The sequence below is a fragment of the Gigantopelta aegis genome, chromosome 4, assembly GCF_016097555.1.
Source record: "Gigantopelta aegis isolate Gae_Host chromosome 4, Gae_host_genome, whole genome shotgun sequence".
In the NCBI taxonomy this organism is placed as follows: domain Eukaryota; kingdom Metazoa; phylum Mollusca; class Gastropoda; order Neomphalida; family Peltospiridae; genus Gigantopelta; species Gigantopelta aegis.
This window is the reverse complement of record NC_054702.1, coordinates 73,132,956-73,160,932: the sequence shown is the minus strand read 5'-3', so window position 1 is coordinate 73,160,932 and position 27,977 is coordinate 73,132,956. Positions and strand designations below refer to the sequence as shown.

Here is a 27,977-nt window from a genome sequence, read left to right as displayed (position 1 = left end):
ATAGTACGCCGTCTGTGCCATCCCTGACTGATCCGACGCATATTATTGAGGAAATAGAATTCGCTCTTTGTATAAATGTGTTTTTCATGTTTTAGTAGCCTAATATGGAAACTTTACGTCCTCACACAAATAAAAATCTAATTAAGGCATATAAAAGGAATAATTTGTACTGTATGTAATTATAGCGTTGTTTCTTTAGCCTATATATTTGTAGTTGCCCACGGTTTCGATTTTCCACATAATTATACATGTTCCTGCAAGTACCTCCATACAAATTCTTATCCAAATGAGTTACATCGTAGCATCTTACCTTCGAGCTTCCTGATATGAGCATTTCGTGAAAACCTAGTTTTTAAAGGTTTCTCGTAATGTTCGCACACTTAAATGTTCCGTATTTTCATGTTGTTGGGTCGGGTTTTTTGTTGTTGTTGTTGTTTACCGTCCTCGGACTACAGGCTGGTAGGTACAGGGTTCGCAGGTCGGTACCGGCTCAAACCCAGAGCGAGTTCTTAAGGGCTGAATGGGTAGGTGTAAGGCCACTACACCCTCTTCTCTCTCACTAACCACTAACCAACTAACCCACTGTCCTGGACAGACAGCCCAGATAGCTGAGGTGTGTGCCCGGAGAAGCGTGCTTGAACCTTAATTGGATATTAGCACGAAAATAACTTCAAATAAATGGTTCTTTCTGGGGGTTTTGGGTTTTTTTTTGTAGAAAGGCGTTCTTACAACACCTTCGTTTATTACTTCACCACCATGGGCAACATTGATATAAAATGTCCGTTTCAAACGTGACGAGTACAAGCTTTAACTTTGTCACATTTATCATCAGGACATGCATGATTACTTCTATTCACATTGACTATGAGATAGAAACAATATACGACAAAACGAAGACCCCAACTTTAGTCATCTCAACAAGAGCCCGTAGACCTCAACCAGACATAATTAGTTTACTGCGAAATTCTGGAAATTTATAATTATTGACACAACTGTTGAATAGGTTATGGTATTTGAATATCTTGGGACATTAGGCCTATGTAATTCACGGTATTTTGTTGATAAAGTATCAAAATTGCTTCCAGGCGTCAGCGCACTGCATTCCTCAAATTTCAATTAATGATGTTTGTAATAAGAGTTTTCTTAAACTTACTCGCAATCAGCGGACATATTCAAGTTAGCAGGTCTACATAGATAGCCTAATGACCGCAGACTTAGACTTTGATAGGGTTTTAACGTGCTCATATACCTTTATGGTTTCGAACACGCCTATCCCGAGTCCAGCCTCCGATATGATCGGGGGTCTGACTCGGGACAGGAAAAACCTAAAGATAGGGTCAATTTAGAAATTTAGAAAATTATTACCAAAAATAAGTAAAATGATAAATGGGGAGGTTAATAAATTTTGACTGGCGTCCTTAAACGTAAATAAACTTACTCTAGAGTTACTTAAAAGAAATTAATTTGACGCAATTTTAGATGGGGTGATAAATTATCAAATCTAATCTTATTAAGACCCCAGAGGTGTGGAGGAAGGGTAGGAGGGTTGGCCCCAGCCCACAGAATTTTTTTTTTAATGACCGCAGTGCACAACATTTGGTTGAGACCTTCTCGTTTCCCAGCCGATATGGAAGAAAAAAGTAAAGTTTGTTTTATTTAACGACGCCACTAGAGCACATTGATTTTTTATCTTATCATCGGCTATTGGACGTCAAACATATGGTCATTTTGACACTGTTTTGAAGAGGAAACCCGCTGTCGCCACATAGGCTACTCTTTTTCCGACAGGCAGCAAGGGATCTTTTATTTGCGCTTCCCACAGGCAGGATAGCACAAACCATGGCCTTTGTTGAACCAGTTATGGATCACTGGTCGGTGCAAGTGGTTTACACCTACCCATTGAGCCTTGCGGAGCACTCACTCAGGGTTTGGAGTCGGTATCTGGATTAAAAATCCCATGCCTCGACTGGGATCCGAACCCAGTACCTACCAGCCTGTAGACCGATGGCCTGCCACGACGCCACCGAGGCCGGTCCGATATGGAAGAGGACCGAAACATGAATGTAATGTCGTCCAGTGGCGTTGATAACAAGTCCTCAACTTATTTAAAAGAGAGAGCCCTGTTCCTTTCTAAATATCCGCGCATATACTATAGTCTACATATACATGTAGTTGCTGACTAGATTGTAATCTTGTATATAAATAAAAATTTAAACTGTCATTCCCCAAATCAGTTACGGATCATAAAATGGTTAAACTGACAACATTAAAAATGGCCACATGCAAAGCCAATTTGACATAACCTGACACTGTACATTGTTAATATTTGTAAGAAACAAATAGCGGCAGTGTCTTAAATTTCTACTCAGCAAAAAGCTGACTCACCAGTGTTTATTATTGTTACTGTAGCTTTTGGGGCACGGCAAACCGGGTGTGAGAGCAGGGCCGTAGCTAGGATTTTTTGTTGGGGGGGGGGGGGGGGCAACTGGGTAGTTAATAGTCTAAAACTCCTTAAACAGTCAAGACATTTTTTTTCTTTAAGTTTCTATAATGCTTTTCGGATTTTTTTTGCCCCCCCCCACCACCCACCCACCTCGCTAGCTACGGCCGTGGAGAGGGGTGGTGTCAATAATTCTGAATTAAAAAAGTAGTAATGGCATTTCAGAGGCGGATCTAGGGGGCCCCAGGGGCCCCGCCCGCCCCCCCCCCCAAGTTTGCGACATTTATATATTTTATTATGTTCCCTTGTCATTTCGCCTGTCATTGCCCCCCCCCCCCCAATGGATTTTCTGGATCCGCCACTGCATTTGTCATGTTGAATTTACTTGTTGAATACTGAAAATTCAGGGCCGTAGTTTATAGAAACTTAATGAAAATTCTCTTCTTAACCGTTTAAGGAGTTTTAGACTATTAACTATTCAGTTGCCACCCCCACCCCCGAATAAGACATTCCAGCTACAGCCCTGAAATTGCATTTCATGACATCTAGTTTTCAACATATTTTTCGCGGGAGCATGCTCACACACCCTAGGATTAACGAAGACGCACTACCAGTTCATTTAACATTTCAATACAAATCAAGTCCTACATAGTCATACGCGTACGATACTGGGGGCGGGGGTACGACTGCACTCTAGTGATGGAGCAAATCCTCAAATTCGGGCAGAATCGATAGACATATTCAAGCAAAATCAGCTGGCCTGAAACCTATGCATGATGTATTTCCATCCTTTTACCCACAATCTATTTAAAAACCCTGTATAATTTGGCAGTAAAAAGTAAAGTTTGTTTTATTTAACGACGCCACTAGAGCACATTGATTTTTTATCTTATCATCGGCTATTGGACGTCAAACATATGGTCATTCTGAGGAAACCCGCTGTCGCCACATAGGCTACTCTTTTATGACAGGCAGCAAGGGATCTTTTATTTGCACTTCCCGCAGGCAGGATAGCACAAACCATGGCCTTTGTTGAACCAGTTATGGATCACTGGTCGGTGCAACCTACCCATTGAGCCTTGCGGAGCACTCACTTAGGGTTTGGAGTCAGTATCTGGATTAAAAATCCCATGCCTCGATTGGGATCCGAACCCAGTACCTACCAGCCTGTAGACCGATGGCCTTAATCACGACGCCACCGAGGCCGGCAGTAATGCTAATATGAATAAATATGTTGTTATCCAGATTCGTTCATTTTGGCTTAATTCGGGCAAAAATCAGCCTTCCCTCTACAAAAATGGGAGCCCGTACGCCTATGTAGGCCTACATGGTATTAACTAGAAAATAATACATTGCAAAATGATAAATATTCGTGATATTTGCGATTGTAATTGTAACGAATTATTTTATTGGAATCATGGTACATCTTGGACATTTAGTTTTCAAACTGTTCCAGAGAATCGACATGCCTTTATACCCCAATAAAAACTCGGGTGCTCCACTCCATCAATTTGTCAGCCATGCAGTTCCTTTCCTATCCAAAGTTCACCTGCTTCGGCCGTGCTCCAATTAAACAAATTATTGTTTAATCTTACCCCATTCCATGTAGAAAATGTGAGTAGATAGGGCTATAAATATTAGGGACCATCCAAATATTACGTAACGTTCGAGGGGGTCGTTGGGTGTAGGTCCAAACGTTATGTAGGGTTACAGGGTGTGGGTGGGTGGGTGTATTTACCAGCGTTACGTAACGCTCTAAAAAAATTTATATATTTGTACATTAAAATTATATTGCATCCATTGCATGACATGTATGTATGTATATATATATATATATATATATATATATATATATATATATATATATATATATATATATATATATTATTATTATTATATATATATTTTTTTTTTTTTTTTTTTTTCTTTTGTGAATGGGAAGGCGACAGCGGGTTTCCTCTCTCAATATCTGTGTGGTTCTCAACCATATATGTCTGACGCCATATAACCGTAAATAAATGGTGTAGAGTGCGTCGTTAAATCGAACATTTCCTTCCTTAATCATCGACTATTGGTAATCATCAGAGAAAACCCGCTACATTTTCCCATTAGCAGCAAAGGATCTTTTATATGCACTTTCACACAGAAAAAAAATGACATACCACGACCTTTGACCGGTTGTGGTGCACTGGTTGGAACGAGAAAATTCCCAATCAGTTGAATGGATCCATCGAGGTTGTTCGATCCTGTGACGCAAGCACCTCAATCGAGCACTCAACTGACGTAGCTAAATCACGCCCATAACCGAACCACGCCTGGGACCCAATATTTATCCGCTTTAAACAGGATTCGATGTTTAGAGAGTCGTGATTTACAAAATTCGGGATCATAAAACTTGGCCGGTTTTGACAGGATTCTGGTTTATTCATGGTCTAGTTTAGATAGCTATTTAAAAAAAAAAAAAAAATTCATACGTACATCAGGGCCGGGGGTGGGTGGGGTGGGGTGTTGGAGAGCTGGTAACTTAAAGAGAATCCTCCTCTCCATTTGAGAAAGAAATCTGCCTCCCCCACCCCACCCCCTTCACCGCCTCACTGCATCTAACAGAAACCCTGCATCAGAAATAAGCATCAGCATTATTATTTGACCAAGTTATGAGCTAAATGAGATTGATATTAGTCAAGCACTTGCGAATCACTTGGATTTGACAGTTGCGTTATTAACCGCGCGAGTTCTTTAATCTCGGCTTAGCATTCGTCGACTGGGAGATTGGAATCGTCTTAGCCGGTTGTGTACACGTTTCTATGGTGAGAGGAACGTCGCTACCTGTGATATTCATACGCCAAAAAACAATAATATTATATATTACCTAAAACAATCACCTAAAACACAACCTTATACTAACATACTACTTATCACTTATTATAACAAAATTCTGCTTGTAATTTAACATCCAGAAAGTCGACAGAGTTAAACATGTTTGGAACTATATTATCATTCTCCAAACTGCGGAGAAGTTAACATGTGCGCGGCACACAGGCTGTAGTTGTGTATATTCCTGGTTAGTCGATATGAAAAGTTGTGTTGTAGAGTAGTATTGGAACACTGAGTGTTCTGTGACTTTGATTGTTTTTGTGAAGAAGAAGAAGAAAAAAAAGAAAGGACAATTAAAAAATCGACCACAGAAAGAAGTATAAGCACCATCTACTGAGATGGCCGATGTGCAAGACGGCGGGCCAGGCGAGAAGGAACAGAGCAAACCTGATAGCCCTAAGCCTGACCAAGAAGTTGCACCCCCACTCATCTCAAAAGATGCCAAAGGTAAATTAAATTCTTTTTTAAAACAGAATAGTTTGTTTGTTATTAAGAAACATGGGTTACTGAATAAAATTATGAAATAATTTAATATGCATGTGTTATAAAAATTCAATCGTTAATGTTAGACAATCACAAGTCAGTGATTTTTTTTGTTGTTGTTGGGGGGGGGGGGGGGGGGGGTGTAACGGGGCCAACTGTATAGCTACGTTTCAGTCTAGGAGTATGACATAATGTCTAGCTGGCCACGCCACAGGAAGGTTTAATTCAGTAAGAAAAGTCTAATTGCTAACTTAATGATAAAACTATCCACAATCTCTAATATCCACTAAAATAACTACACCAATATTACATTCAAGTATAATTTAATTATACTAAGTTAGTCAGATACATATCTATCTAAATATCTATCTAATAAACAGAACATCCCTGGAGAGATCAGTCATAACTCCAAGGGGGAGGGGAATATCTATCAAACCATAGATTTTTAACGATCTAACAACTACAATAACTTGCAAATAACTTACACTGGGGGTAGTTATGCAAATATGGCCAAAGGTTTTTAGCTCAGGTTAAAATCACATGGATACCCTAACTATACCTATATAACCAAAAGATCAATATAATTTAACCTTCTACAATTTATGATAAAACATTTTGGAGGTTATCTTACGGTGGTTTCCATTTCGATTGCACATCAGGATTCGAAATAAGACACAATTATAACATTACATTGTCAACAAATACCAGGCAAACACAAGAACTAAAAGTATCTTACCATACCCCGCTGTGTATATCCATCCGTTCGAACACATGACACAAAGAAAAATTATCCAACTCCAGAGGGGGGATACCCCATCGAAATAACCTACATGCCTTTTGGGCACTTCAAAAATATCCTGATCTCCTCAAAAACTGAGTGCCAACCGTTAAATACCCCAGCCAACTCGCAATCCCGATAATTGTTTTATTAGGTGCATTAAAAAGCTGGCAATAAAACACATCTGTGTGATGTTTTTAAATTTGGCTAACATAAACCTAAAATTGTGTAATGTCATTTACGGTGTCTACAAGGCAGACAAAATAGGTTTCAAAAACACTCAACTATGGTTTATATAAAAACCCGTAAAGTAAGGAACTAATCCTTTTACCCAAAGAAGCGTAAGGGAAAGGGTTACAAATACATATAAAACATTCCATTGTGAATTATAAACAAACATGGTTATAGCACATACTGTGTCGCAAACAAACACAGAATTATGGTAAAAGAAAAGTCACAAAAACCGTGATAAAGTCTGCCCCAGACGCGGATGTCGTGGAAGCCAGTTCAAGAAAACACGAATAAAGATGAAAAGACAAACACTGTGACAGGGAGGAAGGGGGGGGGGGGGGGGGGATGCATATTTCTTGAATAAACATTGCTGTCAACCAAAGGTGGTAGCTCAGGAATTAAATGTAGCTATAAATATATTTCTTTATTAGTATAACAACATTTTGGTTACACCCCCCAGCCCTAGCCCAAGTACTCTGACTGTAAGAGAGCTATAGACGGACATTTGGACATAAATACGCTCCAAATGTCCATCTAGCTCTCTTACAGTCAGAGTACTCAGGCTACCCCCAGGCCCACTGAAATGCTTTGCAAAACGGTTTGATTTCTGTGATAGTCACCAATGTCCATGATGAATAGGCCTTTTCAATTTAAAGGTTCAATTAAATCTAGAAAAACTTTACTTTCACTAACTGAAGCTGTAGTCTGAGCAATGTATCAATGAGAAATGGCCTCTGTCAAGATGGCCAACTGCCTAATACCAGACCTGTGAGAACATGTGAACCATATCTATATCAGGCATGTGTGCAGGAAGTTAATACACAAGCAAATAAACTGACAAGCAAAATTTCTCAGATGGTTTGAATCTAGCTCTCCTGAACAATCAATTTTTAAAAAAGTAAAAATTGCTCTGAGCAAGCTAGGGGATCAGGCCCATAGGTAGAGATGGGCGGTATACCATATATACCGTTTGTTATCGGTATCATGTCAATACCGATTTACCGTACTGAGCAAATCTCAAAATACTGTAATTTGGGTATTGAAAAAAATGTTCCTCACCATTTAGTAAATCACTAACAATATATATCCGACAATTGCAAAATAGCTGATAAAAAGCAGATGGGCATCATTCTTCCCCAGAATCGACAGAAAAACAGATGTGCCTTAATTATTAACTGGGGCATGCATTTAAAGCTGAGTATACCGAAAATGCTCGATACCGAATACTGAACCAATACCGAGGTAAATCACCACAAAAATACTGATACTGAACCTGGAATTTCAATACTGCCCAAGCTAGAAGGTGAATCACAAACTCCGTAGTGGGGTCACAAGCATACATTTCATCATTAAGTGTGGGCAGGACACAGACTTCCGATCTAACTTACTTGGGTGCTATAGGTTTTTAAAACAAAATTAATTTGTTGTGAGCACAGCAAGGTCTTTTTAAAAGTAATGTTAAAGTCTGAACCGTGCAAACGAGATGCTGGTTGAATAATCTACAAACATGTAACACATCTCAATAAAGATGTAATACAACTAATAGAATGAAACATGCTCGTGAAATTCCCTCTAATTATAGACTTGAGCTGTCTCCACAACCATTACTTCTCAGACACACAAGCATTTTTAGAATTATGAAAAAATGCATTTTGTTGCATTACATATACCAGGATGACCATACACACTTTGGATGTACAGAAAGGGATATTCTAAACAATAACATGTAAGTAATAGTGAAACATACACCATATAGTGTTAAAAAAACTTGGGTCTGTCACTTTATTATAACAGACAGGTTTGTGGATATTCAGAAACATAATTCAAGTAATTTTATGGGCCTCTGATAATTTAAAATTTATGTGGCTTATGCAAAATGAAATTCAGGTAACCCATTTAAGTTTTTCATAACCCATTATGTCGAAGTAAGTGTGTCCTAAATTTAATGTGAAAAATAGGTTACTGGTATGCAAAATTAGTCATGGATGTGCACAATCATTCTTGCAATGTTTTAATCTAATTTTAAAGCTTAATATTACTTGTCTAAAGCAGATCAGGTCAGGTCATAGGGCTTATATAACATGTACATTCAGAGCAAGCTGTTGTAGTGCATGCCTGTCATGGGTGCAGGTTTCAACTTATGCCGGCTTCTTCGTCCAGAACAGGAAATATCTAAAGCACTAATATATTGATATATAGATCTAGTACTGGTAGACAAACAAAAAAAATTGTTGTAAGGTAGTCACTGGTGAGGCTTTGGGCCCTGCTGTTCCTTTGGGCCTGAATAAAAATAAAATTGTACTGATGTGGTACATGTAGAATATAAAGTTAGTTATTTAGACAGGTTAAATTAACAGGGAATAATTAATTTATTCAGTGTCACCTTGTAATTTACTGAACAGGTTTACTGAACACAATTCTAAAAAATTAAATAGCAGTTGATAATCAGTTTTCAGTTGAATAGCAACTGCGGCTAATTAAAATGTTTAAAAAAAATGTCCATGGTTACTTAAGTTAACGGATGGCTAGTTGAGACGTTTGTGTTTGTACCATGTATTTTGAAGTTGAAACACTGCAATTTTGAGGGAGAGATGTGTATCCCTAAATTCCTTCCTTAAGTCTACACCCCATCAGTAATGTCATTTACCATATGTAGCTCAAGTTTAAAAATTAAATTTAGGATCTAACTTTAATTTAGTTGTTACAGAATTGATTACAATGGGTGGGTGATTTAAAAAAAAAAAAAAATATATTTTTTAAAATAATTATATATACCTAAAACTCAGAAATGCATTAATGAAAAGATGAGACCAGTTTACCAAGTTATATAGTGAAATATTAGATCACATTTTTAATATTTTCACTTCCAATAAAGGCTATTTTAATTATAAAAATTGTTTTGAAAATTCTACATCAAACTTGCTTTTTGGCTGAAAAGACAAACATGACCATGACTCCACATGCAGTGACAAAATTAGTGAATTATTCATTTTTGTAGCTGTGTAGTCAGGGTTCCTGCCAGATGATAAAACAGCAGGATTTCTGCCAGAGGGTAAAACGGGTATGGCGGCATACCCAGATATTTGTTTTTTTAATTAACCTTATGACAAAATTAATTACTCATCATTAATGTATGATTTTCTTAACCCTAACCCTAAACTTAACCCATTTTCTTTCTGGGCGAGATCATCCCATACCCCTTGTTGGATGTGGTTGCATTCAATTCCCTAGTGCCATACCCAAAAATTTCTTTCTGGCAGAAACATTGAACAGGTAAAATGCCATCACCAAAAATTATTGTGTGTGTGTATGTGTGTCTATAAAATTATTGAGAGGTTTGGGTTACTACAAACTTTAGGATAACAACAAACACCTTGTTTATTCACACAAAAAGTCTGTTAGCTGGAAACACTTTTCAATGGAAACAAACTCAAGGCAGTCACTTTAAAATGTACTGGATGTCAAACAAGCTTCCCGTTCTATTCTATGTACATAACTTTGGAATTTTTTTTTTTTTTAATATGATCTACAAAATTAATGTAGGGTTTAAAACAAGTAGACTAATACTTTGATAATAATTGTTCTAATTATGCTCAGGCTGATGATTAAGTTTGGGAGAGGTGTGGCCCGTGTAGGTGGTTAGGAGGCAGAGTAATAATTTTCTACCTGGTGAAATCAGAATTGGTATCACTTTTTAAATTGATGCATACATGCATGTGTATGATTTGTATATAAAATTTACTTTGTGAGTCACTGTAAGTATATAATATAATATAATTTTTTTTTTTTTTTTTTTAAATCACCCACCTATTTAACCCCCTTTGTGATCAGTTCTGTAACAAAGCTTAACCAAGTTAAAGTTTCTCATAGACAAACAAAATGTGGCCAATAAAAGAAACAATGACTAACCAAAAGAAATTGGTGCCAATTCTGTGAATGACCTTTTTAGATAATTAAGTTTGAGTGGATATATATAATAAAGCGTATTGATCAAATTGCATATGTGTACATGCATTGATACATGTTCGTGTGTTGGGCAGAAAGAATGGTTATTCTACCAATAGGCAGGATAACACAGGCGTATTGTGCCTGGTTACTGGTTCATTGGGTCTATTCAGTGGCAGTTTATTCCACTATTATTGGCATTATCGTGCTCTGACGGCAACACAGCCTGAATGTCTCTGGCTTTATACTGGTCACAATGAAGTGTGTCAATTGACTGGTTATAGAGTTATTGAAGTGTATTATTGAGCACTTAGTTCTAAATGTACTGCAAAATATTATGTGGACACAACAAAATATAACCGTTTGAAAGTTCTTAATTTGAAAATAACATTAATAAATGCCTTTTAGTAGAATTTGTTTTTGGATGTTTTGACACTACTATGAATATTAATTTTCAAGCAACTAAATGAACATTAAGAAATTCTATTTTAAATTTGTTATACATTGTACTTCATTAACATTTAAAAAGAAAATTAATAAATTAACAAAAGTAAATCATAAATGTACTTTGAGACCATGTAATTAAAATCATTCTTGTACATGTCTATAAATTAATATAGTTTTTTGTTGTTCTTTTTTTTTCTCACCTTTATAAGTATATATACATTTATCACCTTGACTACAGCTCTGGCATATATATGGCATTGGTCAGATTTTCTCATGTGACTTAATTAATCAGTGTTCAACAGAGCTCAGTTCTCATGTGTTCAATAATTCAGTTTTTAATTAAGCTTACATTGTCAAACAGACATTAAATATTAAATACTGTTACATAATACACTCACATTTTATTTACATATATAGCCTAGCCTAGGCTCAGGCCAATATCAGAGAATTCAAGTCGGTATGTGCTTATAGGTGGGGGTGTTGAGCAGGCTTATTATAATACAGTTGGCAATGGAAGTGAGAATTTACAGGTTGGCACATGTTGGCAGCCATGAGATTATTATGTGGCAGATATGGTTGATTGAATATCAATTTGGATTAATTGCATACATTGTAATAAGGAGAACTGCATGGTCATGGCTGTTAATGTCAAAGTGTGTGTGTGTGTATGGGGACACATAATTTTCATATGATAAAAGATAAAAGAAAATCAAAATGATTGATACATTGATACAAATACATATATGTATATATATTAAAGTACTTGGTTGAATGGTGGGTAAATTTAAACTTAAAAGAAATGTTCCACTCTTTAAGCTTAATCAAAAATATTGTTTTAAATTTTGAAATTAATTTGGCAAAAGAATTTCTTGTGATGATTGATATTTTGTTGAAAATTGTATAATAATGGGTTTCTGTAATTTTTGGATTTTAATAGATAATTTGGCAGAGCTAGCCCTGTAATTACTTTACTATAATAAATAGTACATAACTGGAAACTAACTAATATTATATATCATATCAGATACATCTTTGTTGTTTGCAGACACTGATGGCATCAAGTATTAACACCAATGTAATTGTTATATAAAATCTGTATAAAACTGAACAGGTTTCTTGCATTATATAATAGATTGCCTCACCACACATTTGATGATCATATACATGCAGTCTTCATTATGATAATGATCAATAAGTATGCTGTACATCTGTTTCATGCTTATGAAATAAAACTGTTTGTGATTGGGCCACATTGTTTGAGCACTGCAACCTGACCAAATCTTTAAAGTCAGTCTTACTCACTTATTTAAAGGATAATTTAAGAACTCTAATTTAGAAATTTCCCAGAAGGTTACAATTTTACTAGTACAGTAGTTGCAGAGGTACAATATAACATATATAATAAAAAAAACCCCACACCACATAACTAGTTTTGTACAACATACATTCTCATATTCTGCACTGCATATTTTTTCAGCTATTCAACTTAAAGAGGGACTTTTTATTGTTTAATTACATAATTATATGTTAAAATGTCAAAAATATATTGGACTTATGGTTGTAGAACTCTACTCAGCTGAACAGCTTTTAATATTGCTTCTCCAGCATTTACGTTCAACCTTTTAATATTTCAGATGAAAAGACTGGGCAAAAGAAAGGAACCCAAAAGGTGACCAATGTTGCTAAGGTGATCATTGTTAATTTTTTAGTTTTCTCTTCTTAAATATACATAACTTTAAATTAATTCATCTAAAGGTTTAGAATGTTTATTTCATTCATAATGTGATGAATATATAAATATATATTTTGCTTGCTGGGTGTAATATGGTTTGAAATATTTATTAAATATTTATGAATGTATGCTTGAATCTTGTTTCAGACCAACAATGTAATATTGGTAAGAGTGTGTTCAGAACTGATACTTTTAGATTTATTTTGTTTTCTGATTATCTCTTTCCTGTGCATCTACAGTTAATATCTTTTACTTTAATTGGGATGCATACATGTAGTCTAGTGCTATATCAAAATAAATTGAAATTAGTAATAATTTCTTTAGAGATCATATAGTGATCAAAGCAGATCTGTAACTCACTATATAGATAACACTACTGTTTGTCTTCATATTTCACATTGTATATGATTGTAGCTAGTTTATGGTGTCCATGTAACCAGATGTTTTGTAACTATTAATTGTTTATCTTACAAGTGTGGATTGATCTAGTACTTAGTGCTATATTAATATATGCAGTACATACCTAATGCTTTACAGCTTTAATATTTAATTTTTTTATTTTATAATCATTTTTGTTTTTTATTGCAGTTTTGCATTGTCAAATATATTTTGATATTTAAGTATTTAAAATAGATGTCCACATTGTGTAGTATTTTTTAAATGACAATTTAAATTGCGCAAAATGCATTGTTAGCCATTAGGCCAAATAATAAAAAAGAGTTGGTGATCGTCCTTTTGATCACACAAATCGGCGTGGTGGGGGGGGGGGGTTTCATTTATTTATTTTTTCTGTTAAAAGCCCTGGAGACCATTTTGTTTGCGGGAGTAGCAGCCAACAGCACATGCGCCTGGATGTTGTAATTCCTTCACAGGCCACCAGATGGACCTGGTGATGGTTTAACCTGTTAGAGTGCTTACAAAAGTTGAATTGCAGCTATCTCGACGCATTTTTAACAGTTTTTAACAAAATTAAAAAATAAAATAAATTCAGGGGTGTGCGCATTTTTCAGGTACAGGTGGGGACGATCACCAACTCTTTTTTTTTTTTTTTTTTTTGGCCTTGTGTTGTAAAATCATTTCTGTATTTCACCATTAAACTGTGTTAGGGCACATTAAAAAAAAAAAATCCATTTAAACAGTAGTGCTTCCACATACAACAATCTCCACAAATGTCAACCACAGAGAATACTAAGTTTGTCAGAATAGATGTTTCAATAGGTGTTTGCATAATTGATGTTTTATTCATATATATATATATATATATATATATATATATATATATATATATATATATATATATATATATATATATATATAAAAGAAATGCCCAACACCGGGATATTGACAGTGATTTGTTTTTATTTCCTTTTTGTGTGTAAAACAGATCTTTATTGCTACAATGCTTGGCTGAATCCACTATGATCATTTGTGTGAAATGTGTATTATTAGCTTCATGAGTAAACAAACACATCACCTAAAGGTTTCTGCTCCATTCATTTCTAAGGGCAAAAAAAATGCTGTCCTTTTCTTTTCTTTTTCACTTTACTGATCTGTGGAGTGGTCTTCTAGCTCCTGCAGTTCATAGGTTGTTAAACCACTTGAAATTATTTCATGACACAACATGGTAATTTGTAAGTTTATAGTTTATTTAAAAAATTGCAGTTTAATTTTTATTTACATGAACATTTCCCTTAGATTTGCTTTAATTTTCATATTTATATATATATTTATTATTTTTTCCGTTAGATATAAAAAAAATATTTTAATTTTAATTTTTTGTTTATATTGTTAATGGTAGTTATATATTGATACTTTGAGTGTCATAATGCACTGATAAATCTACCTCTTGATCATTCTGTGTTTTTATGATTTTATTATAAATTCTCAAAGATTCATTCAGATCATATCCATATAATTATAGTGATTGCTTAGCTATTTTGTTTAATTATTATGTGTGTACAAGAACAAATAACAGTGCCTGCTCAATATGTTTTAACATTTTGACAAAATTTTAATGTTTTTAGGTGCTTAATATTACTGTCTTTTATATCTCTTTTAAAACTGTCATGATTACTAAATAAGTATTTTGTTCTGACAGACAACAACACTGAAATCCAAGTCTGTGGTTTCAGCTGGTGATGCACTGAAAGAAGCACAAAAGGCTCGTGCCTACAAAGAAGAAAATAAACTAAAAGTAAGAAGTAAACTTGAGACAGTAACTAATACTACCTTCTTTTAATGGATGTCTTTATCAGCAAATGTGAACAAATGTCATGACCTGTTAATTAAATTTCCCAAAAGTACATGTATTCAATTGTATCAGAATGAAATGTTACACATTGTAGCAAATCAAAGGGGATATTTCAGGGAATTAAAATACAATTTTTATAAATATTAATATTCAGTTATTAGTGAATCATGAGTATAATTACTGTATAAATGTACCTGTAAGTGAGCTTTTTGCTTACTAAAAATGCATGACAGAGTTGTATATACATGTACATGTAGTGGTTTTAAAAGTATGAATTTTGCCCATTTTTAGTTGTCTGTATTTTAAAGTTTCTAATGAAAGTATAGCAATATTTTAGTGAATTAATAAAATAAAAAATCCTGTTTTGATATATTCTATTGTTATATCAGCCATGCACCTTTGATTATATTTTGTCTGAACCAAATTTAGACTTGTCTCCAATATTTGTTTTGACTTAAAACATTTCTTGACACATACAAGAGCTACAAATAAACTAAGGTATTTTCTTTTATATGTAAATTTCTAAATCGTTTGTTTCTTTATTTTATCAGCTGGATGCTAGACATCAGTATGTCATAAAACAGGTATGTCTCATGAACAATTAATATTTAGCAATAATTATCATTAGTATTTGCTGTATCAAACCTCCTAAAAACTTTCTGTGTCATCATAATTTAATTCAACAACAAGTAAAATTTACAGCATTTTATTATTAAAACAATGAATTAATGTTATGAAGTAATGAGTTAAATTAAGGAAAAAAATTTAAATTTATAATTTGTGAGTTTCCAATTTATTATTGTACCTCTTTATTCAGAGGTTTATATTAAATGTTATAATATTTTAAAATAATTTGCTTATTATGTAGTATCAAGATATTTAGTAAATTTGCCTTCTGTGGCTTTTTCAAAATCATAATAATGTAGTTTCTTGTAATAAAAAATATAGTTTTTTTCTAAATATATGAAATGTTAATATTTTAATTTATGTGTTTAATTTGTTTTGTTTAAAAGAAAATTAGATGCAGAAAGATATTTTTCCTGCTTTCAGATTGCAGATGCCATTGGCTTGGATCCATCAGCTGTTGAAGACTTCCTGACTGGTGATGAGAAGGTGAGTTTGTTTACATATAGTCAGTCTTCACTCTTTCGGGGCCGGACGTAGCCCAGTATTAAAGCGCTTACTTGCTGCACGGTCCGTCTGGGAGGGTAATCCCCTTCTCGTTCCAACCAGTGCACCATGACTGGTACACCAAAGGCTGTGGTATGTGCTATCTGCATGTCTATGGGATGGGGCATATAAAAGAATCCCTTGCTACTAATGTAGCGGTTTTCCTTTTCGTAGACTATATGTAAAAATTACCAAATGTTTGACATCCAATAGCCGATGATTAATAAATCAATGTGTTCTAGTGGTGTCGTTAAAACAACCAAACAAACAATTTTTACTCTTTCAGACCTTAAAACAAATATGTATATCCCACACTGATGCAGATGGGTTCTAGTAAAGTAGTACTTATTTATAATAATGAACTTTAAACATCTCAAGTTCAAAGCTCTTAAAATATTAATTATACTGCCCACCCATATTGATTTAATTGTCAAGTTAATCAGTTCTGACGATGATTACAGAATAATGATTCATCAGCTGAGCAAAAATGATTGTCTGATTTGTTTTTAGCTGATGTACACGTACATACACAATAAATGTATGTACACAAAATATAATTGACATATGTCACACATGGTTGGGTTGATGTTCCATAAATTATTTTCTTATGTATAATTAACTTTGACTATGTTTTTTTTTTCTTTTCACAGTTTGATTTGATAGATGATTTTTTTGCTAAAGATGGAATTCGGAAACTAATATTTTTCTACCAGAATGCTGACATTGTTGTAAGTATTAAAAAACCCATTCTAAGTATGCTAATTATATGTTGTTACATTTGGTGCTGAAATGTTTTTAGTGATACAGAGATTTAGTAATATTTGCCTAACCAAATATATCTGATTGATTGAAACATTTCATTCTAATTTTACCCACCCCACCCCACTGAAAACAAATAGGCACAGGTTTTCTGAGATGTGCATATCATATGTCCCCAGCCCTCAAAATCCACAACAAAAACTGTTGCAAAACTCACCTGCAACAGCAGTTTTATTATTATCAGGTATTTACTATGTTCTTACCGGTACTAAATTGCCATTGAAAGATGATGTGAATTCTGAAGGCTGCAGTGTGCCAGATTTCTAAGGGCTATTCCTAAGTACATCATAGCATTTAAACAAATTGTAAACATCAGTATATTGAAACTGTGTGTATTTGAAAAATTAGTAAATGTATCAGCTATTCTGTACCTTGATCAGCCAGTGCATGTGTTTTACTCTTGCAGAAGCCAGGACAGTCTACTACTCAGCCAAAGAAACTGTTTCTCACATTGGGGGATGCTGAGGTAAACAAAACAGACAACAATACACAACTTTTTCTCACAATCTGGATTAATGAGACTTAATTAGCAGTATATATTTAAAATTTTATCTTCAGTCATACCAGAGTGTAAACAGTCAAACCTGTTAAGAAATCACCTAAGAGTACATATATTAGAAAGTGGCTTCATAAGAGAGATTAGTAATTTTATACGATAGTATATGAATTGAAAGGATAACAATGTGTCTGTTTGATAGGAAGCTGATTCAGCAAATGCTGTTTATTGGACTTCATTTGTAATTAAAAAAATTTTCAATTGGACATTCCAGATGTATGTTTTTAGTATGTGAAGTTATTGCATTTGCCTACTTTTTCCATTATTTTATAAATGTAGATCCATTCTTACAGTACCAATAGCTCCTGTAAATATTGCATTATTGATAATAAATGTTATAAGCTTGTTGCTCTTTTTAAAATTTATTTAAACTTATATGTATATATTTTAGGGTCTCGGTGGCATTTGTATATATTTTCTGCGATTGACCGATAAGGCGATCAAACCAAACAACTGTGCCGAAGAGATAAACATGGGAATCATTGACTGCACTGGAGGCAAGATTCTGGCTGGAGTCCAGAAATACATGTCCAAGATAGTTCTACCCTGTTTTAAGTCTCTGGAGGTTTGTATGGAAATAAGGCTTCAAAAATTGATCTTTAAAGTTGCAATATCAGTTGCATTAAGTTTTGATGTATTCTGTTATGAGAGCAGGATGAGCTCAGTGGTATAGCGCTAATTAAAAGGATGGATAACTTAATCGATTCCTCTCCCTGTTACAGTAGGCCTAATGACCCGTGATATAATACTCTGTTATTCCATCAGTGAGAATATAGGCATAGAACAAATCTGGCAGCTAATTGCCCAGAATAGTCTTTATAACAGCAGCAGGTTTTTAAAAAATGTATTCCATGGACCATGTGTCATAATACTATATTTCAGACTTCTAATAGCCAAGAGTAGCTAATATTGTATAGAATATTAGAGGTCGTAAAATTTAGTGAAATCCATATAAGTGACATGTTAGCGACATAAAACTTTAGCGAGATCAGCATTATTAGGCATTGTGAAAATTACCGTAAGTTGTAGGATGGGCCAAAAGAATACTTTTGACATATCTTGATATTATGCAGCTTACAGACAATTAAATTTAGTAATATAAATGCTAACTAACTATTGGTATTACCAGGAGAGGGTAACCATTGTTGAGTGTTCAATTAATCAACAAAAAAACAATCACATGAAAGTTTTTCACAACATGCTCTTGTAAGTCTATTCAAATTAAGCATAATGAAATATTACCATTTTGAATGGCCTCACCAAATTCACTAGTATTTTATGCTCGCTAACATTTCTTGATTTACATTAGCTATTACATAAAGATACAGTTTTTTTTGTTTTGTTGTTGAATAATTTATTCATTAATAGTAAAATAATTTTTTGACTTAAAGGAGAGGACAATTAAGGCATTTGGTCTGGTATGCATATTCAACGATATATAATGCACATTATTGCTTAATATTAACACGTATAATCGTATAGTTAATTAATAAAACAGTTAAATGTGACGGCTATTATATATAACGGGTGCAGCCATTTTGTACCATCTCAGTGAGTACGCCCTCTGGCGAGCTGGTGGTTACGTAATACTTAACACTCACGTCAGGAATGAGCCTTAGAACTAGAGAAACACAATCTACCTGGTTTTTGCGGGATGATAAATAGTCATACATTGCCATGTTCTGTAATAATACACATCCCAGTAAGCCAGCAATAACTATATCCAGCACTAAATACATTATGTTTCAATACAAAATAAAATACCATTGTTAAAGTGGCTACACAACAAGTCGAAACAATTAACAATGTTTTGCCCATGCATTAACCTACATACTGAAATGATACACAGAGTGTTTTCTTAGTTAATTGGTCTATGCTGTTAGTCGCTTCTACCTGTGATTCCTGATTGGCAGGTGTGTATTTGATTGGTAACCAGATGAGCCAATTAATTGATGCTGTCTAGACACAAAAATACATACCGGTATTGTGGAATATTACCTGTCGCCCCTAAAATTGTAATGGACATGGTTTATTACTGTAAATAGTTCTGTAAAACTATTGATTAAGTAGACTTTTCCATCTAAAACCATAGAACTGACCAATTACGTAGTCCCAAAGAAAAGAAAATTATCACTTGGGTATCGTGGGTTGTTGTTTTTGCTCCAACGTAGCATATCAATAGGCCTAATAGTGTACATTTTTCCTTTGGATTATTTAACAGAGAAAATACTATAACCCCATTTTGTTCAGTTAATGCAACTTGAAATATATTTAGTTAAATAATTTATTATATTATTACGTCATTTATGCTGTTTTACAAGTCAGGTTGATCAAAGAGAAGCGCCTTGTCGAAAATTACTGGTTTTGTTTACACTGTACATACAGGAGATGGTCTTGAGCTGACGTCACTTCGCCCCAAGCTATCCCACCGGAAGTCACAAAAACGAAACAAAATGGCTGCCCCCAGTTAGCAGGAATAATCATGTTTTTTTATTAACTCTAAAATTACGTGTTTTTCATTTGCTAAAGTGTCAGTATGTGTTGGTGGTCCGGGTATGCATCTTTCCAACACATAAGGCTCTTGTTTGAGTTGACCCTACCTTTAATACAAAAATTATAATTAGGGCTAAATGGTGAATCAACCTAAGAATTTAGTGGAATGTCTTTTCACCTTTTGTTTGACACCCAATGACCAATATATTTTTGTGCTGGGGTGTCGTTAAACATTCATTCATTTCATTCATTTCATTCATTCATTTCATTCATTTCATTCATTTCATTCATTTCATTCATTTGTAACTGCTTGCTTCTTTTAGAGCTGGGGCACACTAAGCACAGAAAATGGGAGCAATGAGGCAGTTGAGGACTTTCTTGAACATCTTGAAAAGTTCACAAGCAGTTTGGTGTCGGCCATAGAGAACATGGAGGGGCAGATCGTCCTTGCTGAAAATGGTGTTAGTTCAGCTATAGACAGCATGGAGGGTCCAACTGATTTTCAAGCTGCAGGTCAGATGATAATATTGTTTGGTAGTCCATATGCATAGTAAAAAGATATGTTTGGAAAAGTGGTAAACTCAATGTACTTAAAAGGCTTACGGAAACACGATAGCAGATTAATTTCACACATATTTCCACTGTAAAATATAATAAATGCCCAGAATTGAATAAAATGATGATTATTTCAATGTATTTATTGATAAATAACAAGTATTATAATTTAATATATGTTTTCTGGTTTTGTTGTTTTCAGCTGGGAATACAGAGCTCTTAGACAAACTGGAGGAACTTGTAAACACCTGGTCTAAACAGATTGAACAGGTCTTGGCAGAGAGTGAACAGATGAGAAGAGAGGCTGATGATATTGGCCCAACTGCAGAGCTTGCTTACTGGAAGAGACGGATGGCAAAATTCAACCAGTGAGTACTGGAGTTTTGGCATACAAATCATATTTAATATGATAATGTTATCCACTTACCCAAAACAAATTGGCCTGATTTAAAAATATAGCAATTGAAAATATATTGATAATTAGTTGAATGTAGTTTTGCTTTAAATTTTATGTGTGTAAAAAACATGTTAAAGGCTTGTTATTATTTCGGTTAAGTGTGCTGGTAATATTATCATGCAGTTCATAGTTGTAGCTTTAATTTATAGTATTATATGGTAAAATCTTCATTAATATATGATTACATGATAGAAACAGTATTTTTTCAAACACAGAGTTAAAATAAAGTTAAAGATGAAGTTTGTTTTGTTTAGCAACACCACAAGAGCACATTGATTTATTAATCATTGGCTAGTGGAAGTCAATGTTTGGTAATTTTTAGCTCGTAGTTGTAGCTACATTTTTACATTGGTAACATGAATATTTTATATGCACTTTCCCCACAGACAAGACAGCACATACCACAACCTTTGATATACCAGTTGTGGTGCACTGAAATAAAGCCTGAATTGTACATTGTTGAGAACATGATACTTGTGTAGCATTAAGTTACTTCATTATTTTAAAATGAAACAGAATAAATTATTTTTATACATATATATAATACAAAACTTCATACTGGTACACCATTGCAAAAATCCAGTAACACAGTGTGTCTAATTCCTTTATATGTTGCTTAGTTTTCCAGTCTAAAGTGTTTGTGTTGTTTGTGTTCCAGTCTTCTGGAGCAGATGAAGAGCTCCCGGGTGAAAGCTGTCATTGGTGTGATGCAGGTTTCCAAGTCAAAGACTCTCAAGAGGTGGAGAGAACTGGTTGGTTTTTGTGGCAATCACATTTTTATTTGATCTTTTATTAGCAGCTCGTTTGACAAAAACAAACAAACCCAGTCCGTCTTATGTAGGTTCTCCTGTTCCAACCAGGACTTCAAGACTTTTATGTTAAAGGCCATTGTGATGATAATGACCTTTTGTTGCTAATAAAATATAGGAATAGTTTGACTTCAATCAGATATATATGGCAGAGAATTTGTTATACAATGTCACTTTTTTTATTCTAAATACATGTCCATTTTCCCAACCCAAATAAAAGAAATTCTCTTAAGAAAATATACTTTTAGAAATACTTTTAAGTATTGCACCAATCTTATACAGTACCTATAATATGATTACATAGGTATGCAATACATCATTGTTATATTTGTTTCATCTTTCATGTACATCATTGGATTACATTACATATGTTTCAGGATGGGCGAATCACTGATGCTGCAAATGAAGCCAAAGACAATGTGAAATACCTCTATACTTTGGACAAATTCTTTGGACCCCTTGTAAAGTGTACACCTGTAAGTTATTATAGAACACATATCCTAGTAATAAATTGTAAATAATAATTTTTAAAAGAAGTTATTTGTACACCCATTTTATTTTAATTATTTTGATAAGAAATATTTTAATAAATGTCATTAATAGTTAAAGCTGCTAATAACAGCCTCTGAAGTGATCTACTTGTTCTTATGAGCATATCATTATTACAGGGCTCGAACTTAACGATGGAACCAACAGCAATTGCTGTCGTTGAGATATAAATTGCCGTAGGTTGGGGCATCACTGATAGCACTTTCTGCCACTGGATAAAAATTACTACCGTCAGTAAGGCTCCTTAACGATGGAAAACTGTATATACCTGGTGTACATTATCTGCCAGTACTTAAAATTTGTGCATGTGAAGTATGTCTGCACATAGCAAAATAACCTTTCAGTGATGTTGATTTCAGCAAAAAAAATCCTGCTGTAGACGGGCTCAAAATTGCCATCAGTGGGCCATTTCACCCTCAACAATGTTTTTAAAGGAACACGCCCTAGTTGTTAACCATTACGCCATTGTTTTTCGCTATTAAACCCATTTTTTCACAAATAAAATTGCACTTTACTTACCTTTATTATTTAGAATATACATTTCCATTCACCTGAAGTGTTTTTTGGTAATCCTGGTAATGCATTTTTCGTATTTCATAAAATGCCACGGGCCTCTGAGAAAAAACTTTTGAGCAGACAAGGTCTAATCTATTTTTACAGGGGATATTCCCATTTCAATGTCACAGACCACGTGACCATTATCATTTTGGTTCGGTTTGTTTTCTGGTGCATGGTTCGCGCAATCAACATCCGATTTGTTGTCGTTTGCTTGTTGTTCATTTGTGAGATTTTTCTTCACAGTTCGTGAACATTTTCAGTAACAATAAAGTTCAAACAAGTAAGTATCTCAATACAAAACGTTACAAACCCTTAAAACCAATAATTTTGCTAAGTCTTACGATATCTGGAGAGGGGATACAACCAGGACAGAACAGTTGGAACATGTCCAAGAGAGGTGAAAGGAATGCACCCCAAGTCTGTGCGCACTCTGTGAAATTTGTCGTGACGTAGGCATTGTTGTGCTTCGAGTGACATCTACCTGTTACATCAGAATACTAACTTTCAAAATTATTTCAAGCACTTGGGACATGGGGATTCCCATGGTATTTATCGATATAAAACCTACTTTTTCACTCCATTTGATAAAAACGTGATCTAAGTGTGTTACAGGTTTGTAGATTAACCAAATTATAATTTATTTTCGCTGGATGGAACTAGGGCATGCAGCTTTAAATTATTGCCTGGGGCAACAAATTCTTACGTTCAAGCCCTGCATTATATACAAATTATAAGACAATGTCAATAGCTTATCTTGTGTGTTTTTTAGAGCAGAGTGTGGTTTTTTGTTTTTCATTTTGTATTAGTATGAATTAAAACCCATTGCAGGCCACAATGATGGAGCACATTCCCAGTCTGATGAATGCGATTCGGATGATATACAGCATCTCTCAGTACTACAACACCTCCGAACGCATGACCTCCCTCTTTGTGAAGGTCACCAATCAGATGATCACTACCTGCAAAGCTTACATCAACCAAGGTATCACCAAGATTTGGGAACATCCACAGTAAGTATCTAGATAGCCAAATATAAATACATTGCAGCCAAATATAAATACATTGCTTTGTCTCTTCTCTAGCAAATGAATTAAATACTGAAGATCCTGAAATTAATGTGATCATAACATTAATGCGAAAAATGTGAGTTTGTGTTATTCGCATTAATAATATGATACATTTATTTCTATATTTTGTCTATGGGTTCCATGTTATTAAAACAAAGCAAATATTAAAATTCTAATATATTTATAAAACGCAACTGGAAAACAAGTCATTGTAGGCGAGAAAGCTTAATTGTCCAGTAGTCCAGCCAGATGCCAGCCACATGTATGATTGCAAGGTCTTAGCACACTAATCCTGAGGTCGACCTTTCTTTGTTTTTACTGTTAAAGTTTGCTGCAACTTTGTCGGCATAGCACTGGGTGAATTGTTCTTTTATTATGACTTTGAAATCACTGTTCACAGATAAGGAAGATACAGTTGTAATGGTACATGTATATTCTAATGTTTAGCCAGATTTAGGTAACTATATACGTTACATTGCTGCAAACATATGCTTTATGTTAATATCACCAAAAACACTAGGGACTAAACAGGTTAATTGATGTGTACATGTCATGTTAGTGAGTTGATCTCATTGCAGATGCCTGCAACTCAAATTTAACCAAAAAGTACACAGATGTGTGTTGTTAGGAAAGTAATATTTCAAAGGGAGGCCACTCACATTAATTTCATTTTGCATTTTAGTCTGCCCACGGTCACTCATTAATTTCAGGATCTACAGTATTTTAGCAGTTTATATTAAGGAAAAAGGTTTCCTTGATTTTTTTCTGACAAATGAAATAAATAATTTTTTGTTTATTATTAAGTACTTTTTCTACATTACGTGACATATTAAAATGTATTTTCTACATTAAGTCATTTTAAAATGTATTTTCTACATTAAGTCATTTTAAAATCTATTTGTATTTAAACAGGACATATTTGCATAGACATGGCTAGTGGGTGGGCAGCAAGTCATATCTTCCAATCCTGGGTAAATTATGTACATATCCCCCACCTGAATAACAAATTTAGCTTTAGTACACTAGTGCATATTTACAGTATCCTGTAGACAAATATAAAATGCTATTTATAGATTTAATAGAGAATATATTGTGTGTTTTTTAAGTTTAGACAGTGAAAATGTTTACTGATTAAATTTAACGAATAACTGTGTTAACAAACTAGATTTCAAGGTATGAAATAGTAAACATATTGATGTGGTTTTCAGACACATCCTCGTGCAACGCATGAACCAGTGCATCCAGCTGAATGAAGAATACCAGAAACAGTTTCAAAAAACAAAGGAGAAACTGAGACAAACCCCCAACGAGAGACAGTTTGAGTTCAGGTGAGATACACACTGGCCACTTCTGTATAAGTCAGTTCTGATAAAATTATTATTTGCTGTAAATCTGTTAATTTGTTTATTAGTCACTTCATTAACCTTTTCAGCTACTGGGTTTTTTTGTATGTTTTTTTTTTTTTTTTGTGTTTTAGAAGGAAGTGTGGTTGTGTTCTTTTTCTAAAATAATAAAAAAAAAAAAAAAAATTCTCACTTAAAATGGTGTATCCACTTGTAGGAGTTGTAGGATATTTATTAACATCTTGTAGCTGACCTCAGTCTGTTAATATTAACAGCAAATCTTGATGAAATTTTTAAAATGACATGTGTTTCCAAAATATGCCAATAAGTAAACTTGAAAGAAATTTAAAATGTTCAAATTTACAGGTATTGAATTTATGATTTCTTAAACACTTGTAAATACAAAACATTTTGTAATTTGTCAATTTTTTCCAGTTTTTATGCTATATGTTAATGGTTTTCTTTGTGATCTCTTTTAGTGAAAACTACATCTTTGGAAAGTTTGACACATTCTGCAAGCGTTTGGACAAGATCTTAGACATGGTGAACACCATTGAAGTGTTCTCCACTCTGCCTAACCTCAAAATTGAAGGAATTGACACCATTGTTGTACGTTACAAGACAATTGTCGACAACTCCCGCAAAAAGAATTATGATATTCTTGACCACAGGAAAACTGAGGTAAGTTATTACACCAGTTAGACCTTTCAGAGCTGTATAAAGTAATCCAAAATAGTTTGTTTCGATTAAATCATTTATCTTTCAAAAGATTCTCATATACTTCATTAGATTATTTATTATGATGGGAAGAAATAAAAGTAAAGTTTGTTTTATTTAACGACGCCACTAGAGCACATTGATTTTTTATCTTATTATCGGCTATTGGACTACAAACATATGGTTATTCTGACACTGTTTTTTTAGAGGAAACCCGCTGTCACCACATAGGCTACTCTTTTAAGACAGGCAGCAAGGGATCTTTATTTGCGCTTCCCACAGGCAGGATAGCACAAACCATGGCCTTTGTTGCACCAGTTATGGATCACTGGTCGGTGCAAGTGGTTTTACACCTACCCATTAAGCCTTGTGGAGCACTCAATGATGGGAAGATGTTAATGGTATATTATCAATTGAATTTAAAGTTCAGTTTAATTGTGTATATGAAACTTACTCTATACACTGAAGGAACAGCTATATTACATCAGCTTTCTCTCTTACTCTGAATTTGCTTGTATTAAATAATCCCTTACTGGTTCATTCGAAAGGGCTATAGGTTTCATCACTGTCCTGTCTGTCCTTCCATCTGTCCCACATACCATTTTCTGGACTTTGTTTTCACAATACTTTAAGATACGAGTTGAAATTTTAGTAATTTTTCAATGTTAACTTTGTTAAATTATCTATTTTGTATTTAAATTTTTTTATTTTTGTATATTTTTTTTGCAATTTATGAAATGTTTTGCTAACGTAAATGATGGCTTGCAACCTTTAAACTAATAAAAGACTGGTTACCATTTTACATATTACGCTTGCACTTACTAATATTAGTATTAAGAGTAACAAATGTTTGGGTTCAGTGCAAAAAAGAAAATGGTGGCGATATGATGAACTTTTGTTTTTTCATTGTTTACACTTTATAACTTGAATAAAGTTACATCGGTTGACATATTGATGTCATGGATAGATCAAAGATTACTGGTTGCCAACTATTTGTTAGTGAAATACTGCATGTGATAGCAAATTAAAAAAAGTGATTTGTAGATGTTTCTCTTGTTTCCATACTACGATCGTAGCTTTTTTCTTTCTTTTTTTTCTTCTTTTTTGACCACTTGCCATCGGGATCGCACACAGTAACTTTTACTGGCCCGAATCCAAAAACCACTGGCCTCTGACATTGGGCCACCGTATTCTAGAACCTCTGGACAGTTATGGCCCTTGAAATTAGGAGATAAGAAACTTTTATGATCCTGGTAGAGGCTATGTATTTGTGACGGAGACAGCCGTCTGCACATTAACTTTTGACCTGGGTCTGAAACAACTGGAGTAGCACTTTAATGATCGATGAATGAATGAATGTTTGTTTAACGACGCCCCAGCACAAAAAGCTGTGCATGGAGTAATTAACCCAAGAAGGTTCCCCGTATTAGATGGTATCTGTATTGTTGATAGTTTTAGAGAGTTAGTGTGACCATTATTTCGCCACTCGTCCATAAATGGCAGGACTACCAAAGATTGGACCCAGCTGCCAAAAATCCAAATAGGGGATATAAGCTGAGAGTTCGTTCTGTATAGGGACTTGGGTGGCAAGCACGTATAGAGAGGTGGTGGAAACGCTGTCTGCTGTGGAACTTTATTAGTCCAGTGGACATAGGTAACTATATTTTACTGCTCTGTAGCAACTGAAAGGTATTTTGTTGTGG

General features: G+C 34.3%; 2 protein-coding genes across 2 annotated transcripts in view; both read left to right on the top strand.

Annotated features, from left to right (window-relative positions):
• Positions 1 to 5,652: 5,652 nt before the first annotated feature.
• On the top strand, positions 5,653 to 17,696 carry LOC121369985. Its single transcript, XM_041495067.1, has 7 exons — positions 5,653 to 5,761; positions 12,833 to 12,885; positions 15,029 to 15,124; positions 15,733 to 15,765; positions 16,232 to 16,294; positions 17,002 to 17,079; positions 17,577 to 17,696. Exons 1-7 carry the CDS (start codon positions 5,653 to 5,655, stop codon positions 17,694 to 17,696), a joined length of 552 nt encoding a protein of 183 aa, XP_041351001.1.
• A 462-nt stretch (positions 17,697 to 18,158) lies between these two features.
• LOC121371065 (dynein heavy chain 5, axonemal-like) overlaps positions 18,159 to 27,977 on the top strand; it is an 82,459-nt gene continuing 72,640 nt past the window's right edge. The window contains exons 1-8 of the mRNA XM_041496694.1: positions 18,159 to 18,291; positions 20,543 to 20,732; positions 20,977 to 21,142; positions 21,890 to 21,983; positions 22,418 to 22,516; positions 23,976 to 24,157; positions 25,423 to 25,542; positions 26,037 to 26,238. Coding sequence (XP_041352628.1) covers positions 18,199 to 18,291; positions 20,543 to 20,732; positions 20,977 to 21,142; positions 21,890 to 21,983; positions 22,418 to 22,516; positions 23,976 to 24,157; positions 25,423 to 25,542; positions 26,037 to 26,238 — 1,146 coding nt within the window. The 5' untranslated portion in view covers positions 18,159 to 18,198. The remainder of the gene's footprint in view (positions 18,292 to 20,542; positions 20,733 to 20,976; positions 21,143 to 21,889; positions 21,984 to 22,417; positions 22,517 to 23,975; positions 24,158 to 25,422; positions 25,543 to 26,036; positions 26,239 to 27,977) is intronic.